This window comes from Pleurodeles waltl, chromosome 10 (genome assembly GCF_031143425.1).
Source record: "Pleurodeles waltl isolate 20211129_DDA chromosome 10, aPleWal1.hap1.20221129, whole genome shotgun sequence".
Lineage (NCBI taxonomy): Eukaryota > Metazoa > Chordata > Amphibia > Caudata > Salamandridae > Pleurodeles > Pleurodeles waltl.
Genome location: NC_090449.1, coordinates 942928929 through 942941741, shown reverse-complemented (window position 1 = coordinate 942941741; position 12813 = coordinate 942928929). Strand labels below are relative to the sequence as shown.

The 12813-nt window shown below is 41.4% G+C and overlaps 1 protein-coding gene across 1 annotated transcript in view; it reads right to left on the bottom strand.

Moving 5' to 3' along the window:
• SLC25A13 (solute carrier family 25 member 13) overlaps positions 1–12813 on the bottom strand; it is a 587939-nt gene that overhangs the window by 351849 nt on the left and 223277 nt on the right. Inside the window, exons 8-9 of the mRNA XM_069211738.1 lie at positions 10010–10103; positions 9784–9868 (exon numbers count right to left, since the gene is read on the bottom strand). Of these exons, the coding sequence (XP_069067839.1) occupies positions 9784–9868; positions 10010–10103 (179 nt within the window). The remainder of the gene's footprint in view (positions 1–9783; positions 9869–10009; positions 10104–12813) is intronic.

Genomic DNA, 12813 nt, shown 5'->3' with positions numbered 1-12813 from the left:
TGTCCCTCGAAAGTTAATTCCGTCCAAACAAGATAGAGGAATTTCAAAAGTGGTATCCACATCAGCTGGTCCATGTTAGGGGCGGCATTGGCATGATGTGGGCACACCTCCTAATCTTACTAATTTTATTGCCTGTCTTGCCGCTAATAAGTGGACACAGGACACAGGGGTGATCTTCGCTGCCATCTGGAGAGACCTACTTTGCGTAACAAAGGAGGCTGCCCCTTTGAATCTTCCAACCTTGGAATTTCCATCTTGCCTGGAAGCGGAAATAACACCCCCTCCCGCAGCAGGCTTTGTCCCTAGCCTTCACCTCAAGTTGTCACAAATCTGTCTAGGATGGCTGTACTAGTTTAGACTAGTCAGTCCACACACTAGCCGTCAGGTAGGCTTTCAGGGAGCCCCTCTAAGGTGATCTTTGAGTGTATGTATTAACATACCCATCACTGGATTCAGTGAAGGCGTATTAATAGGAGATGCTTGAAACCAAACATTCCTATGTTCAGAGAAGCTATCATGTAGCTGGGGAACTTGTTTTGACAGTGTCCAGCACATGTATCTAACATGGCTTCCCTGCCCACTTATTATATCTAAGAATCGACAACGACATAGCAGGGGAATAACTGCTCATGCAGATATCTCCACACATGTGATATAATGCATCCTGTCTTAGAGGTGAAGGCCTTCTGTAGGGGTGACTCACAAATATCACATGCAGTTGTAGAGGGCCTGGCAAACTTGGATGTGTGACACGTCGTGCTTTCACTTTTGTCTGCACCAAGATACACAGTCTGCAGTGGCAGCACTGTGTGAGTTTGGTGAAAGGCTCCTGGGGGTGTCACAATTTGTGCTGCAGCCCTTATGGACCTTCTTTATAACCCCAGGCACCATTTACTGGAGACATACAGAGAGTGCTAAAGGTTGTGCCATTTGGGAGTAAGCTGTACAATTTAGGGAAAGAGAAGTAGCACTTGGGACCTAGTTAGCAGGGACCCAGAGCACTTTCAGTCAAAATCACATCAGATACCAGGCAAAAAGTGAAGGATAACCATGCCAAAAAGGATGCTTTATTAACCTTCTTTTTAGTATGTACTCATTAAATGAGTCACTATCAACTGCTACAATTTCCCATTAAGTTACTTAACCAAGACAAGTTGTGGGTGTGGCCTTGGAAACTATACATTAATTTCCGTGATCCAAGGTTTCAATGAGGGCACTATGAGGATTCTCCATCATTAACAGAATCAAACTGATTCGGTTAGTGATGGGGAATCATCAACAATAAACCTTCACATTGAGTGTTGCGTAGATTGTTCAACCCTTGAATTCTATCCCCCAACAGTACAGAGACAGAACTGGGGTCAGCTCTTCACCTCAATCCCTTACTCAACACATGAAGGAAATATTATTCTACTAGATTCCTCAATTCCTCCCCCGGGTCAGAGTTGAAGTAGGCAAGGGAATGGGGGGCGTTATCAATTTTATCAAAACAGATCCTATACTTTTTTTATATTAAAAAAATAAATAAAACTGTTCCTAAACGGTTGAGTTGTTGCAGGTTTGCAGGTTGAGAGGGGAGAAAAAAGGTCTCTTTTACAGTGAAGTAAGAGAAAGGGAGGCAGCTAAAGAAGAAACAAGCCTACTCTCTGCGGTGCCTGCATCCGGACAGAAATGTAAATGTGCACAGTTGGTTAATTTGCAAATCTGAAGACTGCTTAGGGGCCGATATTGGTTAAAACTGGTTGATAAAATCTGACATTTGTCCTTCAAAGGAAACCTAAAATCGCTACAATTAGCCTATTTCTATAAACATAATTTTTGAAAGCACTGTAAACATTTAAACACATTTGTTTTGCACATTTTGCAGCCGACTGTGTGCAATCTATCTTATCCTTTCTTTAGTACATTGTTTTAAACTAATGAGTTACTTAATTCACATTGCTTTCTGTCACAGGTTTGGACCTATAATTGCACATCACTATTTCCTCAGTGCACCAAACAGGATTCAAATCCGGGACCGTCTTGGTACACCAACAGGTATCTGAAGTGACTGCGTTAACCAACCAAACTGTCCTAACAGAAAAATGCATTTCAGATAAACTTAAGTTGAAATAATTTTCTATTTGAGGTGCGTTTACTATAATTTGTATGCAATTACCTGTATGTCAAAGGCTAACACAATATTTACAGAATATTTTGCTCTTTTTAGCCAGTCTCTGACTCACTCACTCACCACGCCTTCATTGTATTCGGGATCACACATCCCATACTATTCATTATACACTTCGAACGATGCCATGGGGAGTTCAACAATAATTTGTTCTCTTACAAACGCCTCTCAACACTTTGGTTTGTTAACATTTATGGCTGACGATGCCCTACCAAATCCCTTGTTTTTTATTTTTAAACACAAATTAATTGCATTACATTCAGTGTAGCTGGCCAAATGTACTTCTAGGAATATCTAACAAAGCCCAATATGATCTCTGCTATCTTGTTTACTCATTGGAGGGCTGGCTCCAGATATAAACTTAATAATACTGGTCATATTTTTCCCCAAATATAATAGTTTCTGAATAGCTCATCTCTAACACATCTCCACTTTATTAGCACTAGTTGACACCCCCCTCCTCACATAACCACCACTTCTCCCCTTCTGCAGAAGGCCATCGTGCACGCCACAGCAGGCCAAAATACTGGAGGCAAGCATCTGAAGGAGAAGGATGACATCACACCACCCAAACAGAGCTCCACTGGCCTTCCTTGCTGACCCACACCATCTTCAAAACCAGCTGCATTATTTACTAAGCCATCATGGCCGGCAACCTGACCTATCCTGCAGACAAGTTTATTATCCCCAAAGGTTCTTGCTACATGGTCTGCCGAGATAGCATCAGGCCAAAGGCGAAGAAGGGCAACAAAGCAAAAAACAATGCTTAATTTCTGAATATGGGATCTGAAACTTCAACCCCCCCCATCATCCGATTCTCCCCAACCCTTCTCTAATTTACAAAAGAGCTGAAGACACACCTCTTTAAAGAAAATTACATCAGAAAGTAGTAAAAGCCTGCTTACAACTACCTACCCAAGCACTCATTCACTGTATATAAGCATTTGACCCTCTTTTTTGGAAAGAGGAAGGAGCCGAGGGTCCCGGCAGGCAAAAGGAAACGGAAGTAGTGTCTCGTGGCCCGTGTGCTGTGGAATCTTTCTGACAGTCACTGGGAGTCGTTACCACGAAGGCAGAGAATGCTATGTTCTGGTTGATGAGTCATCGCAGTGGATTCAAACGGGCAATAAATCGAGATAACCGGCTGACGTGTATTGTTGTGGGGACACTGTGATAAATAGGCAATCCAGTCAATCCATTGAGGAATATTTCCACTAGATAATCGACGACTCCGCTGTTCCCATCATGTCCAAACTGAGGTCCTCTAAAATGGCTACAAATAATGACTCAAAGACCTTGGATAACTATCTTTTTAAAGTAGTTAGTAAAATTAATAAAGATAGGAGATCATCATTAAGTAGGGTTAGTCCAGAAACATCTCCCATAAGGCAGTGTTTACCTCCTACATCATTGTCTCAGAGTGTCTCGACTATTTCTAACAATGAGAACAATGAGAACGATTTAAATATTGATGTTTCTGTGGTAGAGCAGGTTTGTTTTGCTGTTCCGAACCTATTCAAGTACAGGATCGGACATTACCACCAAGGTCTCCTCTTATTCAATCTCCCACTAGGAGAGCGGTACGTGCCTGTAGGAAGGGGCCTGTCAAGAAAGCAGGGTGTCGGAAGCCAAAAAAAAGCTGGCCCAACAGCTACCAATAGGGGAAATGTCCCTGAGCCCACCAATATTATTGAGGGGACTAGTCTGCACTCAAGTCAAATTGATCTTCTGGTTACAATTCTTGAGTCTAAATTGGAAGTACTGATCAGTCCCCTGGTGGCCAAGGTAGAATTAGTGCTTCTTAGGGTTACTAGACTGGAAGGCCTTGTAGAATCTTGTCTGACTCGGTCCACTGTTCCACTGAGTACCCACGTAGACTTAATAGGCTCTATGGATAACCGTCCAGTGGGTTCAGTTATACACTCTATAGTCAGTAATAGGGTGGAGGGCTTGGGGGCCACTGTTCAGGCCCCACCGACTGTAAGTGTGCCGACTGCCTCATCCTCGTCTATACCGCCAGTAGGGTCGGCTAGTGTACAAAATACATATAGTCAACCACGAGCAAAACAAGCAATACAAAGGAGTACTCAGGACACTATACGAGGGACAGTCATTGATAGAAGAAGTATAACTAGGCGACATAATTCTATTAATCTCCCGCCAGAATGTGCACCATATACTGTGGTTCTAACAAATGTCCCAGAGGTTGACATGTGCTTGAATGGTTCTGGGGTAGAAACGTATCCTGCTCTTAAAAACAAGACGCTTGCTTGGCTGAATAAGAACTGTGGATTTCCTTGTGCCCTTACAAATGACATTTTATTTATCCGTAGAGTCAGCTGGATTGGAAATGGCCCTAAAAATAGAGGTGGAGACTGTATTATCATAAATTTTAAATATCCACAACACGTGGCAACAGTGCTTCTGAGAGCTGCAATTTTGCCAACTCTAGAAAATGCGGTTTTTGCTAGACCCCTTGGCTTCTTTTATAATCATGGGGCCAATACTCAATGTCGCACGTTGTATGAGCAAGGGCAATGTTCAAATGAGAACGGAAGAGGTATGGATGCCTGTACCCCGAATGTATTGGTGAATATGTCCCGGTCTCAAATTAGGGGAGAGCCAAGTCATCATCAGCTGACTTACAGGCAGACCGTCAACACTTTACCTCTTCACAATCGGTATGCTGCCTTATCTTCTATGGAGGAAAATGACTGACTGCCAAATGTCTTGGGAAATTCTTCCCAGTCCTCAGCATTGTCTATCAAGATTGCTACATGGAACATTGCCGGTTTAAAGAGCAAGTCTGGGATAGCCGAATGGGAAAGGACATTAAAATCTTTTGACGTCATTGCTTTACAAGAGACCTGGGATCAAACGAATAGCTTTTCTTTGGATGGCTTTTGTCATTTTTGCATTCCAGCTACTAATAGTGTGGCAGGAAGACCTAAGGGGGGTCTATTAAGCCTTTTCAAACTGGATATGAAAGGTACCTTAACCCAATGCCCCTCGGGCTCAGTAAATTGTCTAATTGTTGAGCTTGCCACCCAGGATAAGGGTAAGATCCTTTTTATAAATTTTTATAATTCGCATGCAAATGATTGCACCAGTCAAAACCTGGATGACTTGGAAAATTTTTTGTCAGTCTATAGTATAAATGTTAACACTTTTGAGTTAATATTATTAGGGGACTTTAATATACATCCATGTACCCTACCATGTATTAGGAGGGATGAGGAAGGCCCTCCCTTTTCCTCAACTGCTCATCCAGAACATACTAGGCAGGGGGATTATCTTGAGCTTTTCCTCGCCAAATGGAATTCATACGAGTCTGGCTGTGGAGACGGGAATAGTAGGTCCCCTACGTTTAAGGGCAAAGAAAATGGTACTACTATAGATTATATTTATCTGTCTTCCTTTTTGTTAAATAGTGTTTTAAATTATTGTACTGAGGTGTCAGTTTTTAGTGATCATAATCCTGTTGTACTTGTTCTTAAGAACACTGAACTGATTTCTCTCAAATTAGTCGCAGAGAGAGGGGGCTTGAACCTTAAAGTCAAAGACCAGAATCGTAGGTTGAAGTGGACAAAAATAGTCCCTGAAACTTTTTTTCAGGAGGTCTTATCTAAAGTGGAGGATGAAATCTCTATATGTCTAGCGGAAAATCCAGATCCTAAGGAGGTTATAGTAGCATTTGATCAGATTTGCTTAGAAATTAATCGTAGTCTCCAGGTTAAATCTAGCCAGAAGGCGCTAGAGGGCAATAGATGATTTGATAAGGAATGCTCTAAAGCACATGGTGTACTATTAAAGGCATTAAAAACTATCCCTAAAGATCGATCAAAAATAGTAAATGCTAGGAAAGTGTATAAAAAAACTATTTTAGAGAGGAAAAGGACTCTGAAAGATAACGCCTTGGCTCAACTCCTGGATCCAGATACCCTAAAAAACAGTGGTTTATTCTGGAAAATAATAAATCAGCCCTTTTTTTCTGATGAAACTAATACTCCTTTAGAGGCAAACATTCCAGATGAGGGCTGGACAAAACACTTTAGTCAGATATACTCTAATATTGGTCCTCCTGGTGGAATTTTAGTAGATGAAGTTGGGGAAACCTCCCCTGACAAGGATGCAGTTATTTTTGCAGTCGCAGATGTTGAAAGGGCTATAGACCTAACCACAAAAAACAAAGCCCCGGGCCCAGATGGGGTACCTGGGGACGTTTTTAAAAGTTTTCCAAAATTTTGGTCTAAGGTATTATGCAAGGTTTTTAATAATCTTGCATTTGATAAAATCCCGTCTTCCTGGAAGAAATCTATAATTATACCAGTGTTTAAAAAGGGTAACAGGCAAGACCCATCTTGTTACAGGCCGATTTCACTGATTGACTCCTCAGTGAAAATTTTATGTCGAGTTATTTTAAAACAATTGAACGATTTGTTAACAGAGAAAGGGGTCCTAGCAGATGTGCAGTATGGTTTTAGACCTAAAAGGAGTACTATAGATCAAGGTTTGAATTTGTATTTATTAATAGAGAAATACACGAAGGCGAAGGAGGGTTCCATGTATCTGGGGTTCATGGACCTCTCGTCAGCCTTTGATCTTGTAAATCGATCTAAATTATGGAAAATCTTACTTGACATGGGACTGGACAAGGCTCTTGTTAACCTCTTAGTAGATTTAAATACTGACCTAACAGCTTCTGTTAGAGTTACTACTGCGGGGCGATGCACTAGCCACGGGGAGTCAGGCAGGGGTGCATTCTGGCTCCCCTTCTTTTTACTATTTATATAAATGCCTTGGAATCCACACTAAAAGATGCTACCCAGGACACCCCACGGATAGGAGAACTCGGTATTCCGGTTCTCCTATACGCGGATGATGCTGTCCTGCTTTCTCGTACTGGTGTTGGTCTTCAACGATTATTGGACGCCTTTGAGGTTTTTATGACTTCCCTGGATTTAAAGATCAATGTTAAAAAGTCCCAGATTATGATCATGGGTAAGGGTAATAAAAATAAACTTCCCAAAATGTTTACTTGTGGGAGGCAAGAACTGTGTAGAGTAGCAATATTTCCATACTTAGGGATCACCTTCGATGAGAAAGGCTCCTGGGGCCCCCAGATAAAAAATAGAAATGTTGCCCTTGTAAAGTCGTCTTCTGCTCTTCGGGGTTTTATGAATAAACTCGGGGCGAGGCCAATTGTTAGTTTGCTAAAAATGTATGAAGCAAAATGCCTTGCAATAGCAACGTATGGAAGTGCGATATGGGGCTATTGCTCTATGGAAAGTATACAGATCACGGAAAATAAATTTCTGAGATCGGTTCTCTCTCATCCCCAGTCTTCTTCCACACACATTGTCCATACTGAATTGGGTGTGGGCTACATTTCAGACATGATTAAACTGGCCCCCGTTCTAGCCTGGCTAAAGATCTGGCTGAATCAAGAAATTCCGCTCAACCACTCTATTTTAAAAGATTGCCTGCAGCTGGATAAAGTAAATAAAATAGCTTGGCTAGTTTATATCAAAAATTGTTTCGTTAGATTAGGGAGACCGGACCTTTTTTATTCCCCGGAATCAATAACTGTTAAAGATATTGGACTGGTTAAAAGCATGATGAAAGATCTGTTATGTTTAGAAAGAGAACAAGTTGAATATGAGAAACCATCGGTGCAGGCCAGTATTATTTTGAGTACTTATGTGGGCCCTGAACTATATTTGTCTATTGTTAATCAACCCTTCCACCGGTTTCTACTCACACGCTTTCGGTTTAACCTGATCCATCTAACTCTGGGCCATTTTCAAACCTGGTCTCCTCCGGAAAAAGGAACGCCGTGTAATTGTGATAATTTCTCGATCCAGAATACAATGCATTTTCTGTTATTATGTGACCATTACGCGGCCCTAAGAAAGAAATATTTGTTCCCGATTTTAAAGGAGGAGGGGTTTATACAGGTCAAACCTGCCCTCTTGTTCTTACAGTTATTGCAGACCCCTAGGATTATGTTCCATGTTGCTAGTTTTTTAGTGGGAGCTGTTAGGGTTAAGAAAAAGAAGTTTGCCATCAATCCGATTATTCTACCGTAATGAATTGAGTGATTAATTAATCTTTTATAGGAAATGTAAGCTCTGCGATTCTGGGAGAATATTAATGTTTCACGTTAAATGATGTTTTTAGGATGTTTTACTTTACTGACCCCCTTTTGAAACATTTTAGATAATATGAATTGCTGACTGCCTGTAATTTTTGATTGTACTGTTTTTTTGCCTTTTTATGATATTTATTTATCGAAATAAAGTACTTTTGATGATGATGATGACCCTCTACAGTGCTCCACTGACTTTTGGCTATGCTTGTGCTATACATATAGCACATGCAACAAAAGCTGAAGGCCTCTTATCAACACCCCTGTGCGTCTATCTGATTGGGAGTGGGAGGTTGAGGAAAAATCAAACAACCTAATGTTTTAGGGGTAATTTCAAATTAACAAGTAGGTAAAGTAAACAAGCATTTGCAATGCAACAGTCTCGCATTTCTCCGAGTTAGAGCTACTGGCAGTTATAAACTCACAACCGGACTTTTCTTGCCTCATTAAATGAAAAAAAAAGGAGCGCAATCACGCTGCTACAGTTCACTTGTAGTGAAACCTATCGGCAAAAGTGCAATTATCTACGTAACCCTCAAAAGTGCAATTAACTATGTAACAGGGTCGATGTCACGCAAAACGCTCGACTTCTGCCAAGCGAGATCGCGCTGTGAAAAAAAGAGAAATAGTAGCCTACAAACCGGATGGAAAACAGCGAGCCTCGTATGTTTTCAGTATTTGGTCGCTGCGCTTGAGGAGGGCTAACCACCGGAAAAGGAATGACGTATGCATGCCTTACGCTAATGAAAGCAAGCAGATTTTAAAAGGCAAGCCCACGTATCAATGAAAGACACTGACGTGACATGGACGGGGCTCCAAGCCCTTTTCTAACTACTACAGCATCTCGCAAAAGATACGCATGGGCAAGCACATGTTAGCGCAGGCTTGACCCTAAAAATAACAAGCATTTGCAATGCAACGGGTCTCGCATTTCTCAGAGTTAGAGCTATTGGCAGTTGTAAACTCCCAACCTGACTTTTGTTGCCTCATTAAATGGAAAAAAACAAGCATGATCGTTCTGCTAAACAAGCGAGATCGCGCTGCGAAAAAAGAGAAAAAGTAGTCCACAAACCGGACGGAAAACAGCGAGCTTGGTATTTTTTCAGTACTTGGTCACTGTGCTCGAGGACGACTAAACACCGAAAAAGGCATGACGTATGCATGCCTTCCACTAATGAAAGCAAGCACATTTTAAAAGGCAGGCCCACGACCCAATGAAAGACACTGACGTGACATGGGCGGGGCTCTGAGCCCTTTTCTAACTACTACAGCGTCTCGCAAGCGATACGCAGGCTCGACCCTAATAAGGGGGTTGGTTTGCAACCACTTTTACTAAGCAGCCTCATAAGTATGCATAACTTTTTATAACTGAAACGTATACACAGGTACTCATTTTAGTACTTCTAGAGACAAGGCTGAAAGCACTTTAACATAAAGCATCAGACAAAATGTAAGTATCCCATACCTGTCTCTGAGCCTCTGCTAGGTTGTACGGCAGTGCTCCCTCTTCCAGAGGAGCTATCCTTTCAATGTCGGCTAAAGTCATACGTCTAGAGGAGAACAAGCAAAAATATCAACAAGTTCGACTGGCTTAGCTGAAAACAAAGGAAACCAAAACGGCACTTTAATCCTTGTATTTTAGTATCGTAACTCTACAATTTAAACAAGAAACAAGGGAATGCTCTACTCACCCGCGTGGCTCATATAAATCTGCTAACTGAAACAAGATGTCTACTTCCATGGGTGTAACCTGACCAAATTTCTGTGCAGCCAGAACAAACTCCTCTGAAAATAAAAAAGGAAATGAAAATAAGCAAAGGAGTCCTGGGCATCCATAAGAAGCTTTAAAACACGTATCACTTTGTAAATCATGCCCTGTTTAAGGATCTAGAAAGTGAGGCTGTTCGTCTAAGGAGGAGATGACAGCCACGGCAGAATACTTAGGCTTTGCATTACAGTGCGTTAGGTTACAAATAGTTTTCCTTGAACATGAGTCATGAACATCAAGGAGAATGAAATTATGGCAACATCTTAACAGCACAAGTACAGGCTGTGCTTAATTTATAAAATAAATACAAGTAATTCAGAAATGCTGGTGTCCAAAATATTTCTTAAGAGTCCGGCTCTCTTTTCCCACTGGCACTGCCCACTTCTACCACCGACACTGCGAACTTCAGGCATGGAGCCTCTCAAAGTAGTCCTTAATGCACGAGTTGCTAGCCAATCCACCTTCCTCATCAGTATTTGGCAAGTTCTCCATAAGAATAGTTTGAAAATAATAAAGTCAAATAGGAAAATGGGCTTCTATTGGTGAGTAAACAATAGACAGAATTGGGGCAGCTCACACCCTGGGTTTCCGGTTCCACTGCACTTGCTGCTCTAATGGTAGCTATACTGCAATAAGTTTCTCTAAGGAAGGTCTGCATTGTTGTTGCATGTGCACAGCTTCAGGGAAACTTACCATATTGTTAAAAAAGCAAAAAATTTATGTTATACATTCCTCCACTATACACGGCAGGACTTGACTGATTCCCATTTTCACAGTTGCAGACGTACCAGAGGCTGACGACAGCTTTAGTACAACCCAGTGACATTTGCCACCCTGTTCCATTTATTTCAGCCCTCCTCTTTTCACTTCTGAAACGTATTTTCTGAAATAAATAGAGAAGGTTGGTAAAGGTCAAAAATATAGTGCTAAATAGACCACCACCATCTAAATTAGGTGCGGGGGCACGTTGGATATCACGTCCGGCACGAATTAAGTACTCTGCAAGGTCAAGAATGGCATGCTGTTTCTGCTGGCCCTTTCACGGCCAGTTCTAGGAAAAGACATGCTGCGTTCTCCGAAAACTTCGCGAGGACATCACAGGAGATAACTTATCTGGTGTGAGACACTTTAACAAATCCTGATATAAAAGGGGCAAATTGCACTCCAGTCCTTAAATCGCTAAAGGAGTATCGGTAGAGAGGGACATCCTTCTTTAGGTCTGGTGTTAAATCCTTAAAAATGCATACATATAAATAGATACAAAGAGGGGCCTTTCAGTCAGGCTTCTTCATCCAGTGGTTTGTTCAGCTGCCGTTCACTTTTTGATTCCGCCCACGGCGGCATACAGAACGGAGCAATGGCTCTACTCTCCTCAGCCACTAGACGTCTGAAGGATCAGGCTTTCGCGAGACAGCATTTTCACCAAGGATTCATTTCTTCTGCATTACCACGAGCAGCAAAGGAGTCCACATGAAGATAACCTCCCCACAGCCAACATATCTTAACCAGTTTCTGCCTTTTGTTACTCTTGAGTCTCAATCAGTGTAGCTTTACTAGACGGTACAAAAATTCACACAACCTGCGGGCTGCCTTGCTACAGTGCTAAAAAATGGACCAGCATTGTGGATGGACAGGCAATGCCTAGTGCTGTCGGATCACTGCTTTGAAATGCTCCCTGACTTCTGGGTCGCCACACAGCAATCATTATTTACTTCATTCAGTTAAAGGAAGCCGTCCCATCGATATAGGCTAAAGATATTTTTGGAAAATCAGTAAATAATTGATTGAGTTCTACCAAAAGAAGATGATTCCATTTTAGTTTAAAAAATGTGATAATCCGTTTCAAATACTCTACGTAATTATCAACTTTGTTAAAAAATTGACTTAAAGAAGAGCTTGGTTTTTATTGGTTTTGCTACTTACAACACCGAATCGATTCTGCTTTAGCAAAAGAATTAGGATTTCGCTACAAGCTGCAGACTGGCACTTTCTTTCTCTAGACTCAGGATAACTCGGTAGAGAAAGCTTGGATGGTTTTAGCATCCAAGTGAGCCATAGGGGAAACAAAGCTTTTTCCACCCGGTTTACAAAAACTGCTGTGCATGAACCCAAAAATAGATCGTAAGGGACCAATTATTAATAAAAATATCAAATAAATTAAAATGAAATTAATGCTAAAGTAAGAACGCAGTCTTTAAGATTAATGTTATAATTACAATGAACAACACAAACTGTTTGAAGATTGACGTTTTTGTGCAGGTTATGTAAGGCATCGAGCCATGGACAGGCAATATGTTGTCCTTTGTTTATTTCGCCGATTCTTTCCTTCTTGAAATGTAGGCCATACCATGCAAGATTCTCGAGATTTTCTTGGTGCCAACTCGTAGGAGAAGCGGATATGTCCAGGTACGTCTCTTTTTAAGTGTCTGCTTCCTCTCCCAACACTCCAGCAGCTTGAATGTGTCATTTAAAAACTCTGCAGCGTGACTGGGCGTCGCCATTCACTGACTCACTGTTGTGAAGCTGAACTAAACTGACTAGCTTTTTCACCATATTCTTATTACCCATGCTACTGATATTTATAATAATACTTGTGCACGTTTTTATTTTCACAGGGAGCTCATTTTGTTCATAAGCATTACTCAAAGTGTTGTCACACGATATGTATGCATGTGTGAGAATGCATTTGACTGCATGCATGTTATTGTGCATTTGTGTGCATACTGA